General features: G+C 34.0%; 5 protein-coding genes and 4 pseudogenes across 9 annotated transcripts, besides 1 other annotated feature; 7 read left to right on the top strand and 2 right to left on the bottom strand.

Annotated features, from left to right (window-relative positions):
• Nucleotides 1–16813: part of a mobile genetic element that runs on past both edges of the window.
• TVAGG3_0963360 lies at nt 1089–2071 on the top strand (annotated as a pseudogene). Its single transcript has one exon. A coding segment is annotated over exon 1 (983 nt).
• On the top strand, nt 2080–3081 carry TVAGG3_0963350 (keratin-associated protein family; the record flags this gene model as incomplete). Its single annotated transcript, XM_051253496.1, has 1 exon — nt 2080–3081. The coding sequence occupies one exon, from the start codon at nt 2080–2082 to the stop codon at nt 3079–3081; it is 1002 nt and encodes a 333-aa protein (XP_051079070.1).
• TVAGG3_0963340 (organellar and viral DNA polymerase type B) lies at nt 5097–5654 on the top strand (the record flags this gene model as incomplete). Its single annotated transcript, XM_051253495.1, has 1 exon — nt 5097–5654. One exon carries the CDS (start codon nt 5097–5099, stop codon nt 5652–5654), a length of 558 nt encoding a protein of 185 aa, XP_051079069.1.
• TVAGG3_0963330 (uncharacterized protein) lies at nt 7738–8193 on the top strand (the record flags this gene model as incomplete). The annotated part of the gene is made up of 1 exon (XM_051253494.1): nt 7738–8193. The coding sequence occupies one exon, from the start codon at nt 7738–7740 to the stop codon at nt 8191–8193; it is 456 nt and encodes a 151-aa protein (XP_051079068.1).
• Nucleotides 8684–8953, bottom strand: TVAGG3_0963320 (uncharacterized protein; the record flags this gene model as incomplete). The annotated part of the gene is made up of 1 exon (XM_051253493.1): nt 8684–8953. One exon carries the CDS (start codon nt 8951–8953, stop codon nt 8684–8686), a length of 270 nt encoding a protein of 89 aa, XP_051079067.1.
• Nucleotides 9045–10587, top strand: TVAGG3_0963310 (annotated as a pseudogene). Its single transcript has one exon. A coding segment is annotated over exon 1 (1543 nt).
• Nucleotides 10623–12887, top strand: TVAGG3_0963300 (annotated as a pseudogene). The gene has a single exon. A coding segment is annotated over exon 1 (2265 nt).
• Nucleotides 13826–14317, bottom strand: TVAGG3_0963290 (annotated as a pseudogene). Its single transcript has one exon. A coding segment is annotated over exon 1 (492 nt).
• TVAGG3_0963280 (uncharacterized protein) lies at nt 16202–16642 on the top strand (the record flags this gene model as incomplete). The annotated part of the gene is made up of 1 exon (XM_001307003.1): nt 16202–16642. The coding sequence occupies one exon, from the start codon at nt 16202–16204 to the stop codon at nt 16640–16642; it is 441 nt and encodes a 146-aa protein (XP_001307004.1).

The raw sequence follows: 16813 nt of genomic DNA, 5'->3' as shown, positions 1-16813 counted from the left end.
ACATGGAAGGACTATGAAAAGTTTGACCCTATTTTAACTCCATGTACAATGCCATTCATTGTAAATGGTGAAGTTGTCATGAAGAACGACACAACAGTATATAAGTCTGTATATGAAGCATTAGAATATATGTTGAATTATAATCCCGAAAGATTTGACCCAAGCACTACACCATGTGCAATGCCTTTTATTAAGGACGGTGAAATCGTAAGAGTTCCGGATTCAACGGTTTATACTGCTGTTCAAAACAGTTTACAAAACATTTTAGCGAATATCTTTAATTCAGAAACTACAGAAATAAAATTACCATATATAACAGATGCTAAAGAAATTAAATCAAAAACGACAACATTATTTACGTCACTTAATGATTTAATGACTTATATCATTAATATTCCTGCACCAACTACAGCATTGATCCAAACTCGACGGTTTGCAGTGTACCTTTCATAAAGTCGCAAAGCGACCAGGGCGAAGCCCATGACAGTTCATTAATTACTTTAAGGGATTCAACAGTTAATGAATCATTAAAGGCGTCATTAATGAAAATCATTGATTTTAACTCATTCACGAATACATATAATTCATTCATTAATGTTTCATATGCTTCTAAAGAAGGTGAGCCAAAAACTATCGATAAAGCGGTGTATGAAATAAAAGCATCAACGACGAAATTGAATTCGTTAACTTTTGACGGTGATAGTTTCGTTAATGACATAACATCGGGGAAAACAATTTTAACGAAAGAATATTTAAAATCTCATGTTAGTGAGTTCGTTGAAATTGAAAAAGAAGGTGGAATTAAGTTCGATCCACTGAATTTCATTTTCAGCTTAGCGAATGCGGGTGTTAGTTTCGCTGAATGGACAACTATACAGAGTGAAATAAATGCAATATGGACGTTTTTGGGGTCAAAAGCGGGAATGGGTGAGCTTGTAAATGCTGCAAGAACATTAGGTGAAACAGGAAATTTTGTAGATGGTTTTAAAAGACTTGTTTCAAATGTTTTAACAAACACAAAGAAATTATTTAGATATACCATACATAACGGACGGATTTTCGAACAGGTAGCAACAAACCCTCCGGTTATGGCTGCGTTGATGATGGTTAGAGATATAAAACCACGTAACGACGGGAACGAAGAACATGAACAACAGGATACTGGTCGGGTTATTCAAGACATTAAAAACGTGTATCCTGAAGTTATTGATTTATTTAGAGGAGTTAATGATTCAATTTCAAAACATTCTATAACCCTCGATGAAGAGAATAAATTAACAGATTATATATTCGTCATTATTGCAGAACTAATGAAGAGAATAAATGAAAAAGGAATTGGTGATATCATTAATGTCAGCGATGTAATGATGAAAAGAAATTTTGACTCATTATTTACAAAACCGAAAACAGAATATAGTCTTTATGACGTAATTACCGAATTAATGAAAAAGATTAATGATAATAAGAGTTCTGGCGGAAGAGTTGAATTAGAAGTGAATGATGTTAATGAGAAATTAGCCGAAAAAGCAGATAAAAACCACGTTCATTATATAACTTCAGACGAACAGATTATAACGGACTACCATGGATATTTAACACGAAGTGATGAAGCGAAGACAAAAAAATGTTAATGAAAGAAGATATAAATACATTCGTGCTAAAGGTTATGACATAAGCTGTACTGTACAGTATGATGTAGCTAAAGCACCAGAAGCATTTGGTTATACCGGTGAAATTTATGCCTCTACTTTCAATGTTAATGGTGTATTAGTTGAACCAAGATTTACTTTGAGAGTTAAGTCAAAAATAACGTTTGAAGATGCTATTAAAAGTAAAGCTGACAAAGATGAACTTGACGCAACGAACAAAGTTTTGAAATCTCATAAACACAACATCTCCGATATAAATGAACTTCAAACTTCTTTAGACAGTAAAGCCGACAAGAACCATACACATAAATCCTTCACTACTGTTAGAGCAGACGACATAATATTGAACTTTGACCTTGGTTCAAGTGCACCTTTAGAGAATCCAAGTACAAGCGTAAAAGATACACTAAACTCCTTAAATAGTAAATGTATGAACATTGAAGGTCATGTCAGAAACTTTGAAACACATGAACTACCAGCAATGTTAGATAAGAAAGCAGATAAGAACCATACACATGATTTCTTCACAACTGTTGGTATAGAAAGTATTGAAGGAACGGTTGAAGGAACTGGTGGGGAGGGCGGAGCCCCGCCGCACGCGGCTGCATTATATTGGAAACCTCCTAACTTTCCACAAGGTTTAACATCGGAGGAAAACATAACGACGATGAAATACATTAGATGTAGAAATGTTTATGTCATGGAGGATGAAAATAATGTTAAATTCACTGCTCAAGATTTATATGATAAGAAAGCTGACAAGAACCATACACATAAATCCTTCACTACTGTTAGAGCAGACGACATAATATTGAACTATGATTTGGGTTCAAGTGCACCATTAGAAAATCCAAGTACAAGCGTAAAAGATACTCTTAACAATTTAGATAAGAGTTGCAGGAATACCGAAGATCATGCCAGAAACTTTGAAGCATATGAACTACCAGCAATGTTAGATAAGAAAGCTGACAAAACAGAGCTTCAAACATTAAAGACAGAAATACTTCAAACATTATATCCTATAGGTTCTATTTATACGTCAATGAACTCAACAAATCCAGCAACAGTTCTGGGTTTCGGTACGTGGGAACAGATTGTAGATAAATTCTTATACTGTGCTAGATATTCAAAGCAAACAGGAGGTTCGAAGAAAATTACTGAAGCAAACCTTCCACCGCACACTCATACAGGAACGACAAACTTTTCTGGCGACCATAGCCACTCATTAAGAGACCACCCATTATACAACTCAGAGTATGAAGCTGGCAATGACGTTTTATCTCCATCTTATAACAATGCAGCAAAAAAGACTTTTCGACCAACTGAACCAGGAGGAAATCATTCACATACTTTCACAACAAATCCAACAGGCTCGGGTGCAGATTATATGCCACCATTTGTGACTGTATTCGCATGGTATAGAGTTCAATGAACGCGCTTGAGCCTAGAATAAAATCTTTAACTTTACATAAATGAGCTTGAAAGAAGTATTCGAACAACATCCATGGAGGTCTTTTAAGAAATTCAATGAAGCTGCAAAGAGTTCGGGATTTACTAACAGAGCTGAAGTGAAAAGGTTCTTTGACAAAAATGTTGTACATCAAACAAAAATAAATCCTTACGACTACTTTTTACCAATTTACTCCAACACTCCTGACGCATACCAATTTGACACTCTCATTCAAAGCAGAAAAGGAAGACATAAACCATTCCTCATCTTCATAAATGTTAACACTCGTAAAGCATATGCATATCCAATGAGGAATAAAGGAACTCGTGAAGTGTTAAGAGTTTTACAAAAGTTTGTAGCAGAACATAGCCCAAGTACTTTAACATCAGACCAAGACAGTGCATACCTCAGCAATGAAATCACAGATTTTCTCATTAAGCATAACATAACTCACTACACTACTGAAGACCATAACCATAACATACTCGGCATCATAAACCGCTTCATAAGGACTCTCAGAGATTTAAATCAAGAGCGAGACTTTACCGAAGAAACAATGAAACATTTTCTCGAAGTATATAATTCCTCAACACATTCTACAACAGGACATACACCAAATTCAATGACACAACAACAAGAAGAAAAGTATATACAAAAGAAACTAAGTCAAACACAAAATATCAGAAATTCAAAACAATTTACCCTCATTCCTGGTACAAAAGTTCGTGTAGTTCTTGACGACAAACCATTGACAAAGAAACGTTTAAGGTTAAGTCGAAATTATTATATCGTAGACTCTACGCAAGGTAATGGATATCTTATAAAAGCTGCTGACGACTCCATAGCATTTTACCCTCGTCATAAATTAGTTGAAAGTAGTAATGGCAAACTTGCTGAAACCATTGACGAAGCAAAGCGAGGAGTGGTTATTGAAATACTTGGCTACAACACAAACGATGACACTTATAAAGTAAGATATGAAGGAGGCGTTGAAGATGTTATACCATCTAAGAACTTGAGAGAGTCAAAGCCAACACATCTGGGACCATTAGAGCGGGAGTACTGGAAAGACAAAAATAAGCCAGAAAGAATAAGAAAATTCTTCTAAACTTTTTCATTAGATGTAAATCAGACATGAATGAGAACAGTCATGGAATTATTAATGGTACCATTTATTTACACCAAAAAATAATGTTTATGTTAGAATGTTAGATCTAACACGTTTTCTAACCTGTTTTCTAACCTCTTGAATTTTCATGACTTCTTCGTAAATGTTTTGTCAAGACTTCTTCGTAAATGTTTTTTCACCTCTTTTTTCACCTCTTGAATTTTCATGACTTCTTCGTAAATGTTTTGTCAAGACTTCTTCGTAATGAGTGTAAAGGACCCAAAAATATATTTTAGGGTAGATGGTTAGATCTAACCTCTTTTCTAACCTCTTTTCTAACCTCATGAATTTTCATGAATTTTACACCAAAAATAATGTTTAGGGTAGAAGGTTAGATCTAACCTCTTTTCTAACCTCTTTTCTAACCTCATGAATTTTCATGAATTTTCCCGAAATAAAAAATAAAACTAACTTTATTTTTTTATTTTTTTTATTTTGTATAAAAGATATGATTTCAACAATCGGCACAACAACAATTCAAACAACAGCACCAAACTCGTTAGTCATGAATCCAACATCTATGTTAGTAGAGATGAAAAGCTTCATTCCTTCTTCATATACTTTTGAAACAGAAATCCAGAAGATAAAGCAAGAACTTTTAACAAGTAATTTAGACTGTAGTGCGAAAGATGAAACAAATGAACAGTATCTTTATGAAATGCAGGACCTCATCGACCATTTACCCAAACTACCTGAAATCCAACAACAAAAACTCACTATTCCTGAATTCGACGAAATTGAAGTCAAAGCAACTGACTCAGTAGAAATAAAGAAGTTCATACGAAAGGTAAACTATGAGTTTCTAGGATTTCATTGCAACCATAAAGTTATGGACAAAGATTGCGACATGGTATATAAGAATGTTTCTGACATATATAAATCTGAAGAATTTAAGACCTACGACAACTTTGTTTCGTTAGTTGCTGAATGTGTATGGCAGATAAGAGATAAAGATAGAAGAGGTAAGGTATGGAATGAACAGATAAAACCAACTGCTTCAGATTTAAAGAAAACCATTGACGCCTTGGTTGTTTTAGCAGGTAAGGTTTCAGAATATAACGCAAAAATGAACCCGCAATGTTCAAAATGTAAAGCAGCAATGAGGAAATATAACTACTCCGTCAAAGAGATAGAAAGAATGAGAAACGACTATGCAGACTTAAAGAAAGAAGCAGAAAAACCAGCAGAAGATAAAATGGACATGTTAGAATTTCTGAACAAAAACTATCCAACTGCTGACGATTTCCTTCTATCTGACGTCAAGAAGAAGTATAAAGAAACTTTCGGTATCGTTAAAACATTCGATATCCTCAGCGAAGAAATAGAAGCTACAAAACTGTTTAGAGTCTCACGAATTCATAACGTTTACCATGTAAAACGCTTATAAAATAACTGGGGTAGAAAAGAGGTTAGAAAACAGGTTAGATCTAACCTTCTACCCTAAAATATATTTTTATTGAATTCAGCAACAAAATTCTGAGTAAAATAATTTTTAGGGCATGTGTCAAACCGTTGAGTTTTCACAAAATTTAAAAAATAACGTTTACCATGTAAAACGCTTATAAAATAACTGGGGTAGAAAAGAGGTTAGAAAACAGGTTAGATCTAACCTTCTACCCTAAAATATATTTTTGTCTGATTTACGCTCATTACGATGAAGAAGTCTTGACAAAACATTTACGTTCATGTTTGACAAAACATGTACGATGAAATCATGACAAAACATGTACGATGAAATCATGACAAAACATGTACGATGAAATCATGACAAAACATGTACGATGAAATCATGAAAATTCAAGAGGGTAGAAAAGAGGTGAGAAAAGAGGTTAGATCTAACCTTCTACCCTAAAATATATTTTTGTCTGATTTACACTCATTACGAAGAAGAAGTCTTGACAAAACATTTACGAAGAAGTCTTGACAAAACATTTACGAAGAAGTTTTGACAAAACATGTACGATGAAATCATGACAAAACATGTACGATGAAATCATGAAAATTCAAGAGGGTAGAAAAGAGGTGAGAAAAGAGGTTAGATCTAACCTTCTACCCTAAAATATATTTTTGCTGAATTCAGCACAAAAATCTGAGTAAAATGGCATAAGATTGCTTCCCTCGAAACCCCAGTCGCCAAAACTCTATGAAAACAGTGAAGAACAGCGAGACCGTTTTTTTTTTCTGGGTCGCCAAAACACATGAAATCGTGAAAATTTCTCTAGACCGGATTTTATCGGCCTTGCCTAAAACACATGAAAATCATGAAGCACAGCGAGACCGTTTTTTTTTTCTGGGTCGCCAAAACTCTATGAAAACAGTGAATTTCCTTAAGATAGAAAAAATAAAGTTAGTTTTATTTTTTTTATTTTTTTATTTTGTATGTAAGAACAGAAATGTTAAACATTGAGTTTGAAACAGTTAAAAAGATAGACAATAACACTAAATTGGTTAGAATTGGTGATTTAAACGTAAGATACTCAAAGAAATACAACAAATATTCTTTGTCAGACATTATATCTCCATCTGGAAAGAAAACATGCATTGGGTTGGAATTGCTTCAACTCAGAAAATTTTGACAAGAAATCCTGAGCTTATGATATCGGTAAGATTCTATGGAACTACAGCATATCTCATCGACAAAAGTCTTATACCAATAGTTTTGTTATGGATTGACCCAGTTGTTGGATATAACTTCATAACATATGGTTTATTCGACTCAGAACGTTGCAGTGAAGGCTTACTTTACATCGTTCAGAAACCGAAGGACTTCAATACAAAGAGATATAAGATAGGAAGAACATATAATATAACTCAAAGATATGACAGTACAGTCAATAGAGTTAAGGTTGTGTTCGTTAACGATATGAGAGCTGCTGAAACAGAACTACTCGAAAAGTTTGAGAAAATATATGGTGCTCCCATAAAAGGTAAAGAAACGTTTGAAGTAGATGAGATAGATAAAGCTATAAAATTATTTGACGAAGTTGCTGAAAAATACATGTAAAAATAACGTTTATTTTTGGTCTTTTGTGAAAGACAGAAAAAATAAAGTTAGTTTTATTTTTATTTATTTTTTTATTTTGTATGTAAAGACAGATATGTCAACAACAGAGAACACAACAACAGTTATAGTCCATGAAGCTATAAATGAAGAATATGAGTACATACAGTATAACAAACAGTTACGTCTCATTCGTTCGGTCAAAGACGATATGTACCAAATGCAAAGTATTTTGAATGCTCTTCGTTCTACAAAGCAAGCATATCATTGGTTTGAAAACCAACAGACAAAAGAACTTTTAGAAGAATTTCCTCATATGTTTGCTTCCCTCGAAAAACCGAGGAATGAGATTCCGTATGAAAATCGTAAGAATTTGCCAATAAATTTAAGAGGATATTATGTTCATAGACTTTTAGTAAATGCTGTAGCAATATGGGCTTCACCTCGTTATGCTTGTTATATTTTCATGATGTTAGATGAACTATATAAAGCAGAACGTGGAGAGATGGAAAAGAAACTTCAAGCAAAAGATGAAGTCATTGAATCCAAAGACAAAAGCATACAGAAAAGAATACCACGTTCGGTACCAAAAGGAAAGGAAAAGAGTTATAAGTATATGATATATACTGAAGAGTTGGAGAAAGAAGAAGATAGAGATATGGTTATGTTGCATTTAGTCAGAAGAAACAACAAAAGCTTTTATGACCTTGCTAAGATTTACAAATCTGACAGAAACTGGTTCTATCGTGAAAACTTACCGATTTCAATGACACCGAATGAGCAAATAAAGGAAATTGTCAAAAATACTCTTCCTCAAACACACTATGACATCAAAGGTTGCACAATACTTACATTCAAAGAAGACTTAACATTACTGAAGGAAAAAATAACAGAATATTTCGATAACTTCAAAGAGGAAGAATAAAAAAATCTAAGCTAATTTTATTTTTTTTATAAAATTTTATCTCATATGAAAGAACATGAATTTAGAATATTCGGAACTCATGACAGAAGAAGAGAACGAACAACATGTAAAAGATTATGCAAAATTTCTGAAGACATACAAAGCATTTAAACAATATCTAAATGCTTCTAAAGATTATGCAAAATTTCTGAAGGTATATAAAGCTTATGAAAAAGCGTATGAAAAGTTTATACATTGGGGAATTGTTGTAAAATATCGATATGAAGACTAACCAAAAATATATTTTTGCTTAAATGACGTCAGGGTCAATTTCTTCAACCATTTCACTTCCTTCGTCAATGTCAATAGAAGCTTCTTCAACCTTTGGTAAGAACTTTTGTATAACATCTTTGTTCGTTATTGTCTTCAGAGATGAAGATAATATTTCACATTTGTTTCACCCTTCTTATATTCTTTCTGTTCGGAAAGATTCATAGCAATACTGAAGAAGTCAATGTTGGAGTTCTTTAATAGTATAATGAGTATCTTTGACATTCACGAAGAAACCCTTTTGTTTCAAAACTACTGCTAACTCTTGTGAAGTATAACGTTTGCGGTCAATGACAATAGCTAATGGTCTGACATACTGACCAAACTTAGATTCTTTCACAAACTTCTTGTTAAAGATAACATTAACGTTTGAAGCATTATTGAACTCATTCTTGATGGCAGTAGCGAGAGCATTGTATGAAAAGAACTTGCAATCTTGCATGTGTTTCATTAAAATAAAAATATTAAATTATTTTGAAAAATAACTTAAAAAAAATCTAATCTAATTTTTTCAAAAAATATTTTTTTATTTCCTACTAAAGATGTATCGGAAGTTGTCTAAGTTAGAACACTCGGAAATAAAACAACTTCTTACAGAAGCTAATATAGATGTTGCAAAGCATTACGCGACAAACAAAAAAGCACTCGCTGACTTCATTAAAGACTACAATGGTGCAATAAGTTATGATAGAATTCATGAGTTCATAAAGCCGCAACGCGGCGAGGACGAAGTCCATGCAAGAGCATTTCCTTTAAATGACATTGCTATTGACTTATATCATAGACGTTCAGTACCTCATGAAGTAAGAAGAGAAATGTTTGACATAACAAATGCGAACGTTGGTCATACTCGTAAAGCTCTTTCGCATGAAGTAAGAAGAGAAATGTTTGACATAACAAATGCAAACGTTGGTGAAACACGAAAGAGAGATGACACACTGAAACAACAGAGAAGAGAGATGTTTAAAAGTGCTATAGAACAAGTTCGCAAAGCTAACGATGTCATTCGTTCCATTGACGACAAACCAAAAGAAGGTGAGAGATGGTTAAAGAAAGATGAAGAGAATAGGAAGAGAAATGTGAAGTCAGGCAATAGACTCATTGACTTTAACATCGAAGCTTTAGATGAACCAAACAGAGACTACTTACACAAACATTTCGGTAAGGTTTTCATGAGACTCTTAGAGAAAATTAAAATAAACTCACAAAAGATGGATGGTATGTTATAAACTTGGTGGAAAGTATGAATGTTCTACGTTAAACCTCAATAATATTGGAACATTACTACATCAGCTCTTGAAGGAGAACTTTATATCAGAGATAGAAGCAAATGCTGCAGGTATTGTTGAAATGCACTATGACTTCTTCTTGACAAACATAAAGAATCTTACCGAAATAAAGATGTATGATTTAACAGAATATGAAGGCTTAACGATGTCAGATGTAAAGAAAGGCAAACCAAAAAAGAGACCATATAGAGATGAAAGCACACTGACAAATGACCAGAAAGCCATTTTGGAAGCTCTTAAGCAAACAGGAAACCCAGCACTTATAGAAAGCTTTTGGAAAGATAATGGTGAAAAGAAGTTTTATAAGAAGAGAAGCGGTCAGTTCTGGAAGTATCTTTGCACATTACCTATAAATCTTGAACGCTACCAAATCTTCAATGAACTGAACAAAAGAACTGCAACACTTATGACAGAGGACAATTGTTTCGTTTATGCTTGCATTCAGGCTGGAGTAAATGAAGAAACTATTGACCACATGAGAGAAGTCATTCGTGTTAGAGACTTTCCTCAAAGTAAAGTACAAGAAATTTCTGACGCAACAGGTATAGCATTTAATGTTACCATTGGTTATTTCAATGACTCAAGACATAATGAAATAAAGAGATATATACCAAAAGAATGCGAAACTGTTAGAACTATTGACTTACTTCTTGTTGAAGACCACTACATGCTAAATGAAAGATTACCAATGACAACATACTTCATTCGAAACTATAAAGAAATTCTCAAAGCTTGTGGTGGAATGAACATTGAGAAACAGATGAAGATTTATACAAAGAGAGAGATAAATATGTAGTTCGTTATGATAGAACAACACCGTTATGGGATGTTATGAAAACATTGTGGGAGTGCAAATATTTCGAACCTATTTCTTATGGAGAACTTTTCACATATACTACTGACTTATATAAACAGAACCTTGCACCATTTAAAGATTTGACATATGCTCCAAAGTATTGTGTACAACTGAAGAAGAAAGCAGAGTCAAAAGAAGTAAATAAAGCTAAATGTAAATTCATTCCTGAGCACGTTTTCTTTGCTGACTTTGAGTGTAGTACGGATGGCTTTCATAAAGCTTTTAACATCTGTTATGACAGTGAAGATGGTTCAGTGAGTGAAAGCATTTGGGGTCAAAACTGTGCAACAGAATTTTTGGAAAGACTTCCTGACAAGAGTTTAATATATTTCCACAACCTCAGTTATGACATAAACTTCATCTTAAGACACATGACAGAAGTGAAAGGAACTCCCATCATTAAAGGTTCACGAACAATGCAAATAACTGGCTTATATAAAGGACGGGCAATTATTATAAAAGACTCTTACAGTGTTATAAATAAGAAGCTTAAACTATTTCCTGCTATGTTTAACTTACAAACAGGACCGAAAGAAGTATTTCCATATAACTACTACAGCAGTGTTTTGTTAGCAAATGACAACAGAACTGGTGTCATTTCTGAAGCATGTAAGTTTATCCATGATGCAGATACATTTATGAAGAACATAGATTCCATCAAAGGTTGCAGAATAGATGAAAACCACTTCGACTTAGAAAAATATAGCACGTTTTACTGCAAACAAGATGTAAGAATTTTAAGAGAAGGTTTTGTAAAGTTCCGCAATGACTTATTGAAAGAGTTTGATTTAAACGTTTATGACTACGTTAGTATTTGTTCTATTGCTAACAAATTGTTTGAGAACAGAGTATACTTCCCGAATGGAAATCTTTATGACCTCTCAAATAAACCAAGAGAATTTATTTCGAGATGCATTCAAGGTGGAAGATGTATGTTGTCAGATAACATGAAACAAAAGAGCAAAAAGAAACTCATTGCTGACTTCGACACTGTTTCATTATATCCTTCAGCTATAGCAAGACTTTATACTTTAGAAGGAATTCCAAAAGTATTGAAGGATGAGATGTTAAGCACAGAGTATCTCATGAGACATTTATTCGATGATGACCAAAAGGAACCCATTGGTGAAAAGTTTATGTCTGGCTTCTTTGTTCTCATTAAGATAACAGAGATTGGTATACCCAGACACTTTCATTTAATAGTTTGCGACCCTGAACTAAATCCAGAACTTAACGTTCCAAGAAGTTCAAACACTTGCTGTCTCATGTATGTTGACCATATAACATTACAAGACCTCATAAAATATCAAGGTGTCAAATGTGAAGTGTTGCAAGGATACTATTACGATGGAAACAGAGATATGAGAATAAGAGATGAAGTAAAGAAGTTGTTTGAGTTAAGGTTAAAGTATAAGAAAGAAGAAACCCCTTACAAGAAATTATAAAACTCATTCTGAACAGCATTTATGGCAAAACTATTCTATCTCCTATTGAGTCAAAAATAACCATAGTAAATGACAAAGATGCTATAAGATATGCTATAAGAAATTACAACCATATAGTGAAGTTCGAAGGTTTGGATGGTTCAGATAAAACTATTTTCAAGCTAACGAAAAGCATTTGCAGACACTTTAACTTCTGTCCACTTGGTGTTAATATTCTGTCTATGTCAAAACGTATTATGAATGAAGTATTCTGTACTGCAGAGGACATGGGACTTCAAATTTTACCAGGATACCGACAGTATGCACTTATATAATGAAGACATCCCAAAGCTTGCAGCAGAGTTTAAGAAGAGATATGGTCGCGAACTTATAGGAAAGAACCTTGGTCAATTTCATAGCGACTTTGCAGAAATAACACCTGGAAAACAAAGTTTAGCTTATAAAAGTATTTTCTGTGGAAAGAAGACCTACATAGACTTACTCACTAACGATTTAAATGAAGTTGCATTTCACTGCAGAATGAAAGGCGTGAAGCAAGATGTTATTGCTTTAACCGCTAATGAAATGTTTCCTGAAGCTATACAATGCTATTACAATGAAGATAAGAACATTCACATACCTGTTGGAACATATGACAAAGACTCTGAGTTCAGTTTAATGAAACTTTACAAAGCACTTTATGATGGTCAAGAGATTGCATTCGACTTATGTAAGTCATGTCAACCTTGCTTTGCTGAAAAGTTCAACTTTTCAATAACGACTAAAACAAGCTTTATTCGTAAGTTGAAGTTCTGAGGTCATTTATTTTTGTCAGCAATGAGGTCATTCGTGATAAAAATAAAGCTAGCGTAGATTTTACAATACTGCGATGGTAGAGTTTAAGAGTTGTGCTTCAATGTAGAGACAGTCCTTATCTGGAGGCAAGAACACTGGACATTTATGGTCATGAGTGGAGAACATGTCTATCCAAAACTCACGATTGAAGCCAGTTAATTTATAGTATTTAGGGTTAGGAAGTGGTGAAGTTCTTGTATGACCAATGAACTCATTTTCAACTCCCTTACTTAAGTTTGAATATAATATAGCTTGCTTTCTATCCCAAATGCCAGGTGTTACAATCTTTGAAAATTCATTTTTCCTCGGAAGCATTGCATCATAATTGAAAACATTCTTGAAATCATCACTTGGTTCAGAGATTTGAAATCTTATACGTAATGGATTTTCTTTCTCTTTAGCGACTTCATTGAATGGTGAGAATACAACAAACTGACAGTCATGTGTTCCATCTTCATTTTCATTAAATTCATAATGAAAGTCTATAAGTTGTGGCTGACTACCTTCTTCTTTCAGTTGTGCAAGAAACTCACGTAAAGGCTGTAAAGTTTGTACTTCAATGTTGAACTTTTTCTCGAAATCTCATTAAATGAAATCATACATTGTTGCAATGTTGTATCGTCTTTAAAGTATTTGTATATGTGAATGTTTTGGGCGCTTAAAGACTGTTCGTCATTTTCTATCTCGACTTGAAGTATAAAGTCAACTTTCCTAAATGCACGTGTTATATACATAGATGTTATGCCAATGTACTTCTCTTCATTTATGTTCACAATCCAGTCTGTTGGAAACTTAAACGTTACTCGGTTCCCCTTTATTTTGACGTCAGGGTTTTCACTACTGAACGCAACAGATAAAGGTATTTGTCTATACATTTAATTCGGATAAAAATAAACCATTTACTCTTTCTTCACTTCAGCTTCTTTAGCTTTTGCTTCAGCTTCTTCTCTAGCTTTCTTCGCCAGCAAACGTGGGTTCTTTTGTCTTCCAGCAGCTAATGCAGCTAGTTTGTTTTTCACTAAGTTTTCTCTTTGGTCTCTCTGGCTTTTGTTCTTGTTTTTGTTCTTCAGTTCGGATAAAATTTGCTCGCGAATTTCTTTCTTCAATGCTTCAACATCTATGACCCCTTGGGTCTTGTCGTAGGGCTTGTCTGAGTCATTTGACTGCAGATAAAAAACAAAATTAAACTTTACCGATGTAAAATGAGCTTGGTCAAATCAGAACGAGAGTCTATTATATTAAATGACGCAAGAGGAATACAACATCCTTTCTATTACGTAAGTCAGAGTAAAGATGGTAAAATATACGTAAGAAAAAGAAAGGTTCCATTAGCAAATGCAGAAAGCGACAACATTAAGGTGCATGGCAAGGGTGAAGTCCACGAAGCCCATATAAAACCTTCTGTTCAAACTGAAAAGTCAATAGAACCAGAAGAAGAAAAGAAGCCAGATGTACTTTCAATAACGAACCAAGAGCTTATTGCAAAGTTTGTGAATTTCATTGAAAAACAAACCGAGTCAAAGAACCCTGACCCGCCAGTGAAAGAAGTTGAGACAAAAGAGAATGTACAGTTCATTGAAAATTCAAGAAAACAACTTCCACCACGAATGCCAAGAAGAAGAGTGAGAATAATGAAGTAAATAGATATTTTTATCCGAAGTAAATACATGCAGAACGAACAGTTAAACGAATTTACTCCAGCAGAGCATATTCATCAGATTCGCTCATATTTCGATATCATAGACAATGCAGTTCAAATTGGTGACACTAATAGAGAAATTTCTGACGCAAAGATTCCATCACAACCTGGAACTGCTAAAGATAACACATGGGTAACATTCAATCTCTCACCTCCTGGTGAAAATATGTTGGACCTTTACAATACATTCATTACGTATAAAATGGAAGGTCAATTTATTGCAGATAAAGAAATTGGTTCAGGTTCCAATAAAACAAACCCACCAGGATTTTGGATTGGTTTCGATGACGCTTTCTATGCAGTTGCTGGATATCAAATCCTTGCAAATGGTCGTATCGTATATTCTCAAGACAACGCACGAGAAGAAGCATATATAACTTCAAACTCACAAACTACCGAACAAATAAAGAAAGTAGATGTTTTCTCAAGACTCGACATGAAGATGTATGGAGTCATTCGGGAACATGCAGAACAGGACAAATTGTTAGTGGTCCAATTACAGCAGGAAAATCATTTGATTTTAAGCTTCGTTTAAGAATTCCTGTTAGAAGATTCCTTCCATTAGAAGCTATTCGATTTATTCCTGCATTTGCAGGAAACATTCAGCTTAAAGTAAAGTTCAGTAGCGACGCCTTACAATGCACATCTATATCTGTAAATGATATCATTGCTTTCAATCCAACTCTTAAAGTTGCATTTGCTTCAGATTTCAAATCCACCGACAAATAAATTTGTTCCATGGAATGAACCATTCACTATGATAACGAAGGCAGTAGAAGCTAGTGGAACAGTTACTATTACAACTGTAACCCAGCAACTATTTCGAACAAAGATGGATTTTAATGAATGTTTCATTCATCCAAAGTCATTCTCTTTAGACCCTAACATTTATACAGAACTTGTAGAACATTATACAAACGAGGCTTTATGTTTTCCTGTTAAAGTTATGGATTGGATTCCTATGGATGGTTCATTCTCAAAGAATACAGATAGTTCAAGTGCAACATTTACAGCAGCTTATACGCCTATTAATGTTAAAAGTATTTGGGCACTATTTAGAAAGAAAGACAACTATTATTATGTTAATTTTGAGAACCCTAAGTTTAAATATCTTCAGCTTTCCATGGGAGCTTATGGAAATATGCCTGCAGAACCTGAAAAATCATATGGACCTGTATTTTATGAAATGGTTGCGAACGCCTGCAATACAAACAATGATATGATAGGATTTAATGAAGATGTTATGAGGTCATTGGTGGATGATGGTAGTGTGGAACATAAATGGGATAGCTATGACAACACACATTTCTTATGTGGTTTTCCAACAGAAGTGGACTTTTGCTTCCAGCAAGGTCAAACATCTACTGCTCCAATAACATACAAATTGTCTGTTAAAGGACCTATTGAACTAGCAACTGAAAACGTACCAAAGCCACTTATTGGATTTATGAGGGATTGTTGCTTTGCCATTCAGGTGCGTGCTAATGGAATCCCAATAATAAGATTAGATGACTATAACTTAGCAACTGACGACAGTGAGGAATAAAGGATGAACGTTTATTTTTAAAGCTTATAAATGAGTTCTTCATCAAGCTCTCGTGAACCTTCACCATCTATGAAACAAACTTTACCAAACGATTATGGAGCACCTATTGAATATTTCTTACGAGCTGCACAATGGCAAAGAGCAGTCTCACCAAGGTTAGGTGTTCCACCAGCTCCTGTCAAAAATAGCATTTGGTCAAGTCCTTATATAAAATATGGTCTCCCACTAGGTTTGCTAGCTACAGCAGGAGCAGTAATGATGTTGAAAAGAAATAAAGCAAATGTTGTAAATAATACTGAAGTAGCTGAAGTTAAACAAACTCCGACACCTTCACAAGCAAAACCTTCAATGACTCCTGAACCTATGGAAGTACAAACTCCTGTTCAAAAGTCAACTCCTAAACCGACTCCAACATTTAAACCAGAACCTACTCCTCAAATAAATCGTAAAACTCCTGCGTTTCCTTACTGAAAAAATAACGTTATTTTTATTTAATATTAAAATTTTTATTTGATTGAAATGACGACTAAAGTCACTGAAGCAATGAAACAAAAGTTTTTGGTAGAATACATTAAATCAGGAACTATTCCAGAAGGTTTTTACATTCATACTATGAAGGATGGTAGAGTTCAGTTTAGAAAG

This window comes from Trichomonas vaginalis, chromosome I (genome assembly GCF_026262505.1).
Source record: "Trichomonas vaginalis G3 chromosome I, whole genome shotgun sequence".
Lineage (NCBI taxonomy): Eukaryota > Parabasalia > Trichomonadida > Trichomonadidae > Trichomonas > Trichomonas vaginalis.
This window is presented reverse-complemented; position numbering and strand designations above follow the sequence as displayed.